The 13,670-nt window shown below is 38.7% G+C and overlaps 1 protein-coding gene across 2 annotated transcripts in view; it reads right to left on the bottom strand.

The window, feature by feature from the left end:
- Positions 1–13,670, bottom strand: part of fto (FTO alpha-ketoglutarate dependent dioxygenase) — a 425,397-nt gene that overhangs the window by 329,219 nt on the left and 82,508 nt on the right. For both annotated transcript variants that reach the window (XM_061877187.1, XM_061877194.1), the window contains exons 2-3: positions 8,351–8,428; positions 2,143–3,133 (exon numbers count right to left, since the gene is read on the bottom strand). In XM_061877187.1, coding sequence (XP_061733171.1) covers positions 2,143–3,133; positions 8,351–8,428 — 1,069 coding nt within the window. The remainder of the gene's footprint in view (positions 1–2,142; positions 3,134–8,350; positions 8,429–13,670) is intronic.

Here is a 13,670-nt window from a genome sequence, read left to right as displayed (position 1 = left end):
ATTATTATTTCATTGATGCCCCCCGCGACCCCGAAAGGGAATAAGCGGTAGGAAATGGATGGATGGATGGATATTTCATTGATTTAAAAATCAACTTGTTTATTCAGATTGCTGTTAGTTGTGAAACACATTTAAAGTACTATTTCTAAAATGCAAAAAGAAAGTTAAAAAAAAACGCAAATTATACAAAATGTTTAATCATTTGTTTTATACTTAAAAAAACAAATAAATAAAACAAAAATAAATCATATTATTTAAAGGCCTACTGAAACCCACGAAGTCTGATAGTTTATATATCAATGATGAAATATTAACATTGCAACACATGCCAATACGGCCTTTTTAGTTTACTAAATTACAATTTTAAATTTCCCGTGGAGTTTCTTGTTGAAAACGTCGCGGAATGATGACGTGTGCGCGTGAAATCTCGAGTTGGAGGGGACATATTAGCGCAGCACCACTTGCAGCTAAAAGTCGTCTCTTTTCATCGCGCAATTACACAGTATTCTGGACATCTGTGTTGGTGAATCTTTTGCTATTTGTTCAATTTATAATGGAGAAGTCAAAGTAGAAAGATGGCGGAGGGAAGCTTTAGCCTTTAACCACACAAACACACGGTGTTTCCTTGTTTAAAATTCCCGGAGGTGAAGCTTTACTATGGACCCGAGCGGTCAAGCGAACATGGTTCCCGACCACTTCTCAATCGGCAGGTTTTGTTGAGAAAATTGTGGTAAAAAGTCGCCTCTTACCGGAGATCAGCGGAGCTTGTGCCGTCCATGCAGCTACCGTGACTTCGTTCAGAGACTGGCGTCAAGACACCCGTGGACACACCCCTCCGACTATCACGTACCATTTAATCTCACTAAAACACTAGCAACACAATAAAAAGATAAGGGAATTCCCAGAATTATCCTAGTAAATGTGTCTAAAAACACCTGAATCGCTCCCAATGCAATCACCTTTTTTTTTTTTTGTTAGTCCTTCGCTATAAAGATCCTCATCCACGAATCGTTCATCCTCACTCAAATTAATGGGAAAATTGTCATTTTCTCGGTCCAAATAGCTCTTGCTGCTGCAGGCTCCCATACTAAACAATGTGAAAGTATAGTCGAGGAGCCCTCACAGGTGACGTCATCGTCTGCGACTTCCGGTAAAGGCAAGGCTTTTTTATTAGCGACCAAAAGTTGCGAACTTAATCGTCAATGTTCTCTACTAAATCCTTTCAGCAAAAATATGGCTATATCGCGAAATGATCAAGTATGACACATAGAATGGACCTGCTATCCCTGTTTAAATAAGAAAATCTAATTTCAGTAGGCCTTTAACATTTTGCATAATTCGCTTTTTTTTTTCCAAATGACATTAATTTTAGTTATTTTCTAGTTTTCTAGTGTGGACACCTCAAAGGTGCAATGCCATTTTTTGTTTTTGCTTTGCTATTGTCAACAGTGCTGTGCATGTGTTTGTCCATGTTTTCTTCTCTTCTTCTACTATTATTTTTTTTTTGTTTGTTTGGTTTTGTGCAGCACTTCGTGTTTGCCACTTGCCTGTGTATTAAAAGTGCTATATCGATAAAGTTGGATTTGATTTGATTAGTTTGGACAAACTCAATTCTAAATAGTTTTTTTACATGTGCTCTAGAAAGCCAACTTCTCTGGCAGAGAATCTCTATCAGCTCAATCTTTATCCATCCAGTACAGTCGAGGAACACTTATCAAAGCCCTGGTTCATTATTCCCTATCAGATAATTGCTCATTGATCATTTTCTCGGGGAAATGATTTAGATGAGATGCGGCGCGCGTGCGATAAGGCCTGTTTGTTAAGGCTTTGCCATTGAGCTTAGATCCCGTAAGTCTGTGATCTCTGATGCGCGGTCGCGGCGATAAGGCTGTCAAGCAACGAGCCGCCGATGACATTTGCTAATGCCCTGACGCTATCGCGTAGATCATGGATCTGATGGCTGCGGCGCCAGAGGCCACCATCTACAGATGCTGCGGGGGGCCGCCACGCGTAAGGTTAGCTCGCATTTGATCCACTTTAAAGCGGCGGAGATAAGTCAAGAGTTATTGTAGTGATGGATGCTATCGCCTGCTGTGATGGGATGATAAAAAAGTGTTCTAATTACAACATGGCCACTCTTACCTTTGGAGTCGTTGACGCTGTAGTTGTAGACGGCCACGGGCGAACGACTGATCAGGTTTTCGTCGTGGTGCCACCCCACGGCCATCTTCCCCATGCCGTAGTAGGGCTCTTCTTTGAGCTGGCTCACGGACGCCGGGTCCATGTAGTTGAGCAAAGAGACGTTGAACTTGGTGGACGAGGTGCGTACCAGCGGAGAACTGGGCTCAGAGCAGCCCACTTGCAGCCCCTCCTTGTCCTCAGTGTGGTAGTCTGGCGGACTGTGCTTGAGGTGAGCCACAGGGACACCCACTCGGTCTTCTGTTGGTGTTACACTTTTAGTTGCCCAGGTGGGACATGCTCCTTCCACACCTGCTTCTTGGCCTTGTGAGGATTCTGCCTCCTCGCTGCTGTTTCTGGACCCTGTTTCCCAGTCGCCTTCTCTTTTTGACCCGGAGCAACCTTCATCGCTGTGTTTGGACTCCACGTCCCATTCTTCGCTGTGCTTGGACTCCGTGTCCCCTTCCTCGCTCTGCCTGGACTCCGACTCCCCTCCTTCGCTGTTCTTGGAATCGTCACTATTTCTGGACTCTGTTTCAGCCTCCTCGCTCACCTTAGCCTCAACTGTCGCCTTCGCCTTAACACATTGCGCCAACCTGTCTCCTTCTTTTAGCTGACTCACGTCCGAACGGAAGAAGGTGTTTAGCTCCCACAAGGCTCTGCAGGCCGTCCTCAGATCCGCGTCGCAACAGTTCTGTCCTTTATTGTCAGTGTCCTCGCTGTGCCAAGGGATGGCAAAGAGCCTGGTGTCCAAGTAGCGATAGGTGTGGCCCGGTTCACCAAGCAGGGCCCGTGACACAGAAGTGAAGACTTCCCGGTCTCGGACGCGGACTAGATCCCTTAAGAGGCAGCCTTTCTTTCTCATGGTGAGCAGAGCGGCCTGGACCCGGCAGTGAAGCTCAGTGGGAAGAGAGCAGGATCTTCTCAAAACCAGACCGGGGTAACTGGAGTCCCACTGAGAAAGACACATCCAATAAACATCACTTGATTTCAGAGATACCACAGCTTGACAACTCAATAAGCCTGGGCCGATAATCAAACAAATGAAAACCATTGATAACTTTGATTAACAACGCTAAATTGCCATGTCTGTGTGTGATTGTTTTTTTCGCCTCTCGCTTTTATACAGGGTGCAAGAGTGTGCATGGCTCTAAGATCATGGTCGCATTTATTCAACAGCAGATTAAAATGAACGGAGTGAACCCTCTACAATATTTGTCTTAGTCGGATGCGGAACCGCTATCTTACACAGGATGCACCCACAGAGAGCCTTACTTGTGTATGGATCTTCTATTTTTAAGGGCGAAGTCCTCCCAGGTTTTTTTTGGCAATGACTTGTCTGAATAAGGTGAGGAGACTCAAATTGAAGATTAGCAATTCATTCTTATACAGACAGTAGCAGTAACAGCTATTCATTACCATGAATTGATTAACGTGGACCCCGACTTAAACAAGTTGAATAACTTATTTGGGTGTTACCATTTAGTGGTCAATTGTACGGAAAATGTACTGTACTGTGCACTCTACTAATAAAAGTCTCAATCAATCAAACGCTGGAGAGAAGACGGTGCCCTACAAAGTATGGCGTGCTCTCTTGTTAGTCCCTCTGCACCAGTGCTTTTCAAATTGCTGAGTTGCAATTATGTGACCTATAATTACTTCCAGGCTTCAGGTGATGGTCTAGAGCAGTGGTTCTCAACCTTTTTTCAGTGATGTACCCCTTGTGAACATTTTTTTGATTCAAGTACCCTCTAATCAGAGCAAAGAATTTTTGGTTGAAAAAAAGAGATGAAGTAAAATACTGCACTGTCATCAGTTTCTGATTTATTAAATTGTATAACAGTGCAAAATATTGCTCATTTGTAGTGGTCTATCTTGAACTATTTGGAAAAAAAGATATAAAAATAACCGAAAAATTGTTGAAAAATAAACAAGTGATTCAATTATAAATAAAGATTTCTACACATAGAAGTAATCATCAACTTAATGTGCCCTCTTTGGGGATTGATATAGATTTCCATCTGGATTAATCAACTTAATTCCAAACATTTCTTCACAAATAAAGAACTCTTTAACATCAATATTTATGGCACATGTCCACACAAAATGTAGCTGTCAACATTGAATACTGCATTGTTGCATTTCTTTCCACAGTTTATGAACTTAAATTCATATTTTGTTGAAGTATTGTTCAATAAATATATTTATAAAGGATTTTTGAATTGTTGCTATTTTTAAAAAATCTCACTTACCCCTTGGCAAAACCTTCAGGTACCCCCAGGGGTACGCGTACCCCCATTTAAGAACTACTGGTCTAGAGTCCCATTTGACTACTGTTTATTTACCTGCATCAGTGCAAATTTGGGTGTATTTTGATAGGTTAAGAGGCAAATATATAAGAATCCTGAACAATTATTTATAATGGGATGGAGTGGATTCATACATTCTTAAGAAAATAATTTTTGAAAGATTTAAACCATTTTTCATCACCAAGACGTTACCGCTCGCCTCGACCTCACTTCCTTCGACACAAGGATTTAAAGAAGAGGCACATTATGTCTTTAAAGCTGGAGTGGTCCACAAATTAAGCATTAATCCGTGAAAAACAAAGTTGGATTTATTGGTGCATCAGTAAGTAATGTATTTGATTGACCGTACAAGTGCCATGCTGCTGTGATTGTGACGCTAATGACAAAAAGGATACGTTTGTTTGAAGTTGATTTCTTGCTACAAATATGAGTCATCTACAATTCATATTTGCAATTGTTTTACGCCCGATTGTAGCTGAGATAGGCGCCAGCGACCCCAAAAGGGAATAAGCGGTAGAAAATGGATGGATGGATGTGTGAAATTCATATTTTGTCAAATGTTTTATCCCTTGATGTCCCTGTTGTTCAGCAATGTTTCAATATCAAGATTGATGCTGTTGAGCCTACGAGAGATTTATCCATCGAGTTAATTAATACTATTATTGTTACCCGGATATTTTCTTTACCAAAGACGCTATAATGTCGAATGTCGAATAAAGCGCTTCCTGCACAACAACAAAGCTTTTGGTCTTTGTTAGGAAAATAGAGAAAGAAAAAGCGGCGAATTGGACCAACAATCACAATATTTATTACTAGGACTTAACATGACGTTAGTTTATTTGCAGGTCTTTGTAGTTATATTTAGGCATTGCAACCACACAAAACACAAACTAATGTGTTCTCCAGTCCTTTCTTTTTGTTTAGTTTGGTTCTCAAACAACTAATAGAGTAGAGAATACAGTCCATTGCATCACATAAATGTTTTCTTAAACAAATCAAATGTTCAAACAAACATTTTACAAAGTGATTGCTGCAGACACAGGCATGGTCCGATTGTATACTAATAAAAGTGATATTTTAAGAGCAATTTCCTTTGACGCACTTTTGTTTTTTCGCTGACTTTAATACCTTTATGAACCACTTTTTGGGACTATTTGAACGACTGGAACACCCAAGAACAAAACAGCAATACAGCATGTTCTGCCCAAATTATGCAGTCACTCACTTGTTTTAATGCTACGCCTAAAGTGGTTGACCATTGTGTGAATTAAGCCTCGAAGAAGAACAACGGACATGGCGTCTGAGAGGCAAGGAACTATTAGCGTCTTTTTTAATTTTTGAACAATACACCAGTCTCTAACTTGGTGGCAGCACTGTTCAAATAAATCAACAGACTTGACCAGAAAACATGACCAATTATACGGTGAGGAGTTAGCGGGGGCATGAGAAAACAATACACGCGTTTTCAGCTCTATGGCATGTAGGTGCTGGTGCCTTTATTAGTTAATGAATAAAAACAAATATCAGGTATTAATCGTATTTTAATTTTGGGGGAGCGTGAAGAAATATGTGCTCAAGGGCTTTTGTCCACCTTGTTACCCCTTCCCTGGCGTAGTTGTTTAGGCGTTATCCATTATCCATAGAAACCTAAGCGTGTGTTTTGGACACACGCACACTCACTCGCTCGCTCTACCCTTGTCTTGTTCCTAGTCCTTCTTCTTAACATCCAAACCAATTAAGAAGCATTGTGTGTTTATTTGCTATGTTTAATAGACATACCACTATCATAATACCGTTTACTGGCAATACATCAGAATTGGTTATCGGCCCGGGTCTAAAAGGCTCCACTCAAGACTGAAGAAATGATGTCTCACTCAGAACTTTCCAGATCCTATAGGTGTATGTGATATATATTTTAGTTGCTGGAAAATAGTTTGAGAAAACTGCCTTATCGATTAACATCATAACGCATATTTTGTTTGCTAACTGGCAAACAACCTTTGGTTTCCGTATATATGGTGTATGTGTGCTCCCTGGTGGTGGTGTAAACTGGGTTGTTGTTGCTCTGGTCCAGGGTGGTAAGTGGACAATCGTCCTGTATACCAGTGGGTCTCTCGCTTTCCTGGTGGCAAACCAACTCGTTAGCTCGGACTTCTAGTGGTCTGTTTCACATCTCTTTCAAACCAGCCATCCACCTTATTTGGAATTTGGACACCATTACAAGTACCGTATTTTTCGAACTATAAGTGGCAGTTTTTTTCATAGTTTGGCCGGGGTCGTGACATATACTCGGGAACGACTTGTGTGTGAAATTATTAACACATTACTGTAAAATATAAAATATTATTATTTATCTCATTTGCGGAAGAGACCAAGAAAATATCAGCAATCGTCACACACACGTCAACCAATAAGAATTCGGCGAGGTAGGATCATGGCAGAAGTGCATAGTGGGTCATGGAATGCTAACTGCTATATGCTACTGCCGCAGCTATTAAAATGGATCATTTCATCGTTGACAGTAATTATAAAAACTGAGAAGAGCTGAACAAAATGGCACCGAAAAGGAAATCATGTACTGCAGATTACACAATACCAAAAAATGTCATCTCATTCGCGGAAGTGACGAAGAAAATGTCAGCAATCGTCACACGTTAGCAATCGTCACATACAAGTCAACCAATAAGAATTCGGCGGGGGAGGGTCATGGCAGAAGTGCATTCTGGTTAATGGAATGCTAACTGCTATGTGCTGTGCTGCCGTAGCTATTAGAATGGATCATTTCATCGTTGGCGGTAAGTTATAAAAATTATGAAAGGGCAGAACAAAAATGGCACCGAAAAGGAAATCATGTACTGCAGATTACAAGCTGGACGTAGTGAAATATTCAGCAGAAAACGACAAGAGGAAGCGGCGCATACATATGGAGTTGGCAGAGTTGTTTAGAAGCAACATCGAGGAAGAATATTTCATCGGATTTATCAAATTACGAGTGACTGATTGTTTGGTAAACGTATAGCATGTTCTATATGTTATAGTTATTTGATTGACTCCTACCATAATATGCTATGTTAACATACCAGGCACATTCTCAGTTGGTCATTTATGCGTCATATAACGTACACTTATTCAGGCTGTTGTTCACTATTCGTTATTCATTTTAAATTGACTTTCAAATGTCTATTCTTGGTGTTGGATTTAATCAAATAAATTTCCCCCAAAAATGCGACTTATGCTCCAGTGCGACGTGTATATATGTCTGTTTCCTTCTTTATTATGCATTTTCGGCCGCTGCGACGTATACTCCGGAGCGATTTATAATCCAAAAAATATGGTACTGCTGACTGAGCCGAAACAAAACTGCATTCCTATGTTGTGCCACACATTTTCGCCTCTCCAATGGAACGGATTTTGTATTCTTCACTACGCTGCAAAATATGAACTAACTTTTAGAGTTGGCTTCTCAGGATTTTGTCCTTAGAGTGGACCAGCTTTTGTCTGAGAGTGTGTTTGAAATGCATTATTCTGTTGTGTTTGGAGAAAATCATTCAGATATTAGGGAAACTCCTCAGCAAAAAAAATCAGAACAGAAGAAACATTTTTGAAATGGAATGTCTTCAACAAACAAAAGATTCCAGTTGCCTCAATTCATTCAACCATTACTGATTATTTTTGGGGTCAATGCGGTAATTTTGTAATTAGCCGAAAGATCACTAAATGATATCTAATCTGATTTAGTTGCTGTTTTATATTAACAATATGTGCAGTCATTGTTGCCTGGATTCCATGGTTTGAGTGCATAATTTATATAACGCAGCTTAAGAATGGTTGGTGATAATAATAGAGCAATGATGCAAACTCACCAGTTTCTGGAAGCCCTGATCAGAAGGTCCGAGAAAGGGAATCTTTTGGTTTCCCAACTCCAGCAGTAGCTTCCTCTTCTGCAAAACAAATAGTCATAAATGAAGTGGCTACAACAAGGTGATTTTTAAAATAATTTGAGATGCATAGGATTTTTTCGAAACAATTCTATTTAAATTACTATGAGTACTGTAGTAAAGTCATGTTTACATGTGCCATTTGGCATCTGTTTATGTACGGTATCTCAAAGCTGTTATGGCAGTACATCATGTCGTAAATTTCCGATTTCTAACTTAAGCTGAAAATGTTAGAGGGCTCTGTGGAATCAATACAGAATAACAAAAATGGCTGACATTGTATTGCATGAACCAGCCTGCCATGTATTCTCGCTGACATCTCACATTTTTATGATTCAGTGAAGGCTGCGGGGGATGGGTGCGCTTACAATATTTTTCAAGAAACTTCCTCGATAAAACAAGTAAAAAGGAATAACCAACCTGCTGGAGAAATCAAAGTACCTTTCATTGGTTCACATTCCACTCTGTACCCATAAATCCAATAGTGACTGGGGTAAGAAATGTATATATGTTCGAATAAAGTGCACAAAATCATCCTTCACCACTCATTCATGACCTGCAGCTGCACGTCGAGGGCGCTGGCTTTTAACGTATTTTTGAGGGGTATTACATGAAACGCATGTGCATCAATCACCGTGCATTGGAAAGAGTTTAAGGCTATATTTGTCATGGACATTTCATCTTACTTGCCAAAGACCACATATTATACCTTGCCCTTGTTAAACAGACGGACTCCACAAACTAAAAGCAACCATTTAGACAAGAAGATGGGGTGACATTAGGTGAGCTGTGTTTCTTTCTACTTATTTTCCGACAACTATGTTTGGAACGTTCCAAATAAACTCACACATTACCATTACTTGGCGTGTAACTAGGAATAGGTACAAAATTTGGTACTTTTATAGGCATTAAACAATTTATGTCCATACTACCGGGTATCTATTCTTAGCCTTTGGTAAATGTTGCCCCGAAAACGATTTACCGTATTTTTCTGACTATAGGGCGCACTTAAAATCCTTTCATTTTCTCAAAAAATCGATAGTGCACCTTATAACCCAGTACGCCTAATGCACGGCATAATTCTGGTTGTGCTTACCAACCTCGAAGTAATTTTATTTGGTACATGGTGAAATAAGTGTGACCAGTAGATGGCAGTCATACATAAAATATACATGCAAACTGCAAGATGACGCAAGTAAACACCAAAACTTAAAATTAGAAATTGAGAATATAGAACATTAAACACGGCGCTCAAAAATCTGTCAAAATGTTTTTAGTACGACTTCGATCAGCTATGAAGCTGCCCCGCCTAATCCAGGGGTCGGTAATCTTTTTGGCTGAGAGAGCCATACAAGCCAAATATTTTGAAAAGTTTTTCCGTTAGAGCCTTATAATATTTTTTTTAAGACTGAATACAATTAAATGTATGCATTTTTAAGTAAGACAACATTTTTGGAGCATAGTAAGTCTCTTATTATTTTTAAGAATATTGTTATTCTGAAACTAACCAACAATAAATAAAATACTACTTACCATTAATGCGACTTCTTGAACAAGTGCGGTAGAAACCGGATGGATGGATGCATGAGAATACTTTATATTTTGAACGTTATTTTTGACACTGTAATTACCAGCGGAATTATTCAGTACTTACCGTGTTACGCAATGTCAGCTAAGATTTATCTGAGAGCCAGGTGCAGTCATCAAAAGAGCCACATCTGGCTCTAGAGCCATCAGTTCCCTACCCCTGGCCTAATCGATTGTCAGCGCATTAAACATACAAGTATTACTATGGTGCGTGTATAAGGAACGCAAAATGGGACCCAATAGCAGACAGATTACCTGGCATTTTGTTTCGCAGTATTATGCAAAAACAACATTTACCTTCTGGTACCTGCTGATGTGTATTTGGGATCTGCATAAGTCCTGAAAATGTGCGAGTCCGCCATTGTAGTCCATGTAGACACCGTAGTCATAAGCTTCTTTTTCTCTATCTTGTTATCTGGCATTGATCATCCATTGTTGCCATTTCAAATATAAAGTAGCGTAAAGTTCTTACTTATCGGTCTGCAGACTAGCTATCAAAGTGCTAAAAACTGTAGTGAGTTTACATAATTTACCCACGGAACTTAAGTTATTAGAAGGTACCGTTTGGACGTTTTTTCACGTGACACATTTCCGGCGTTCATATTGCAATATTGAGCCACGGATGAGGAGATGCTTCTCTGTTATTGATTTAAGTAAAGTCTGAATGTCACTTGAACAGTTAGCTTCTTCCACTCCTGTAAGACCGTCCACAAAATGGCACATCCTGAACAGACGCTCATAAAGCTACTTGAAGATGATTTGTAAAACAATCTATGCAACACTTTCACCAAATAACCACCATTACATGTTATGTAGACCACAAGATAGTGTTTTAAATTAAAAAATATATATATAATATGACCCCTTTAATGTGCCCTGTTATCCGGTGCACCTTTTGTATGAAAAAAGATCTAAATAGACCTGCTCATCGGCAGTGCGCCTTTTAATCCGGTGCGCTAAATGGTCGGAAAAATACGGTAGTTGAATATCTCTGCCGTACTCTATAACCTGATATGTCTTAGAATTGCAACTGCACAAAAAGTCTATTAAAAAAATCATTGCATTAATCATGTACACACTTAAATTAATCATGCAATTTATTTTGACAGTACAAGCTCTTTTACATTAACCGCTATATGGTCAGTGATCACATACGTCAGGTCGGAAATGATTGAGGAGACTCTCCGACTGGTGTGCTAGCTGGCACATTTCTCTTCAAAGTAAGATTTGAAAAAAACAGTAACCAAGTTTTGTGCAAATAAATGACATGCATATAGGCTTGTACCGATACCAATTATTTCGTACCAGTACCAAAATGTATTTTGATACTTTGACACTTTTCAAAATAAACGCAACCACAAAACACTGTTTTATTACTGGCTTTATTTTAACAGAATATCTTATAATATATGAAACATATATGTTTCTTATTAAAATCAAATAAGATAGTGAACATACTAAACAACGTATATTTAATCAGTAAGTAAGCAAACAAATGCTCCCAATTTGTCTGCTGACATGCAGTAACATATTGTGTCATTTTTCATTCGTTATTTTTTGTCAAACTTATGAGGGACAAGCAGTAGAAAATGGATAATTAATCTACTTGTTTATTAACTGTTAATATATACGTATTTTCCGTTTGAGCATGTATTATCTATACTTCTGTTAAAATGTAATAATCACTTAAGTTCTGGGTGCTATTTCAAATGTTAGTAGATACAGGATCATACATTAATCACAATAAAAGTTCTCCTGTGTCCAGGGACAGAGTTCCGGACTTTATAAAGAATAAGAAAATGACAAAAGATTTTGTGATAATAAAAAATATTGATGTAATCATTTTAGTATCGACAAGATATGGCTCTTGTACTTGGTATCGTTACAGTCTATGTCTGTTTACCGGTAGGTCCAGCCATTTGTTTACATTGAGGAGTGCCAGTTTGCTGTGAGTTACTGTATCCTACGGTGTGTAGTAAAAGCACGTTTAGCTTTTCCTCGTAACGCAGGGATGATACTTGGAAGAAACGTACTTTACTTGTCACCATGGAGGTGAAGATCAGTGATTTAGAAGTAGCTAAACACTGCCGACTACGGATTGATGTTAGCTGCTAGCTGGCTATATTTTAAAGAACCTATTGTAGAGCAGGGCTTTAGTGTGTATAGCTTCATATTGTTGGTTTTTCAAACAAAATGCATCCATTCTGCATTTTCACAATATGCCTCCACACCACGTCTGCTTGCAAGTATTCTGCATGTGTGTGTTGCCGAACATGTGTCTCTGTTCATTCTACAAGCAATGTCACAGTGTGATGTCTGTAAAAAAACAAAACATAGTACCCCTATGTTTCAGAGGCAGTATAGAACCGTTTTTAATCCATATAACCCTACATGCATTCCAGTAAAATGTTTAAAAAAAATGGTCCTGGATTACATTCGGACAAAAAAATTGCATTTGCGTACAAATATTGGGATTTTTTTCTTCTAAATTACGCAATCGAGTAATCACCTGTGATTAATCATGATTAATCCAAATTCCAAAATATCAATGGGATTAAAAAACAATATTTGACATCCCTACTTTAAATATACGTTGCCTTGCTTTAAAATAAAAGTTTTAAAATAAAAACATGGCCAAATGATTAGATTAAAATTGTGTTCGCATTTAAGATAGCTAGATATTAGCGACACTTTCCAACTAGCAATTAGCACCGCTAGTTTTCAGCAAGCAATTGGCTATGCTAGTCTCCTGCTATCTAATATACCGTGCTAGTTATCAGCTAGCGATTTGTGTGCAAGTTGTCAACTGGCGATCAACGCGCTAGTATCCACCTCGCTATTATTACAGTGTTAGTGGCCAGCTAGCAATTAGCGTGGTAGTTGTCAGTTCAAGATGAGCACGTTAGTTGCCAGCTAGTAATTGGCGTGCTAGTTGCTATGTACTGTACTGTATTATTTAAATATATTAAACCTTTTTGACCTTTGGGCCCAACTTTTCCCACAACACAGGGGCTTGGGACCCACTCAAATATTGACAATGAATTAGTAATCTTACTCAGTAATTATATCTGACCTACTTACAGTTTACAACCTTGTCAAATGAAATGAAAGCATGTGTTACTCACAAAGATTATTAATAACATAACATAAACCTTAGGCTTAGGCTGATTAGAAAAATAAGTACTAACCGAATATATTGCATAAGAAAGGGCTCATATGTAACTGACGAAACATTTCTTTAGATAAAATTATGTTGTACTAAACCAATTAATAATGAATATGTTTCTTAACTAAACTGTCAATAAAATAAAGTGCAAATTAAAATACAGCTTCATCCTTTATTCATAATTTTTCACTTAAAATATTCTTCTGGACTTCTTCTGTTTAAGGGTGTCATTATTAACACTAGTGGCGGAAAAGTGTGTTACAACCGAGTACCGCTGTGGAGCACAGCTGAGAAGCCCCTGCCCTATGGCTAAGAAACATTATTGTAGTATAGATAGATAGATAGATAGATAGATAGTACTTTATTGATTCCTTCAGGAGAGTTCCTTTAGGAAAATTAAAATTCCAGCAGCAGTGTACAGAGTTGAGATCAATTTAAAGAAAAAAGTAAAAAGTAAATAATGGGGGTTTAAAAGGAAACAAAATAGAGAAA

The sequence above is a fragment of the Nerophis ophidion genome, linkage group LG02 (assembly GCF_033978795.1).
Source record: "Nerophis ophidion isolate RoL-2023_Sa linkage group LG02, RoL_Noph_v1.0, whole genome shotgun sequence".
Taxonomy (NCBI): Eukaryota; Metazoa; Chordata; class Actinopteri; order Syngnathiformes; family Syngnathidae; genus Nerophis; species Nerophis ophidion.
Note: the sequence above shows the minus strand (reverse complement) of the source record. Positions and strands in the feature narration are given on the sequence as shown.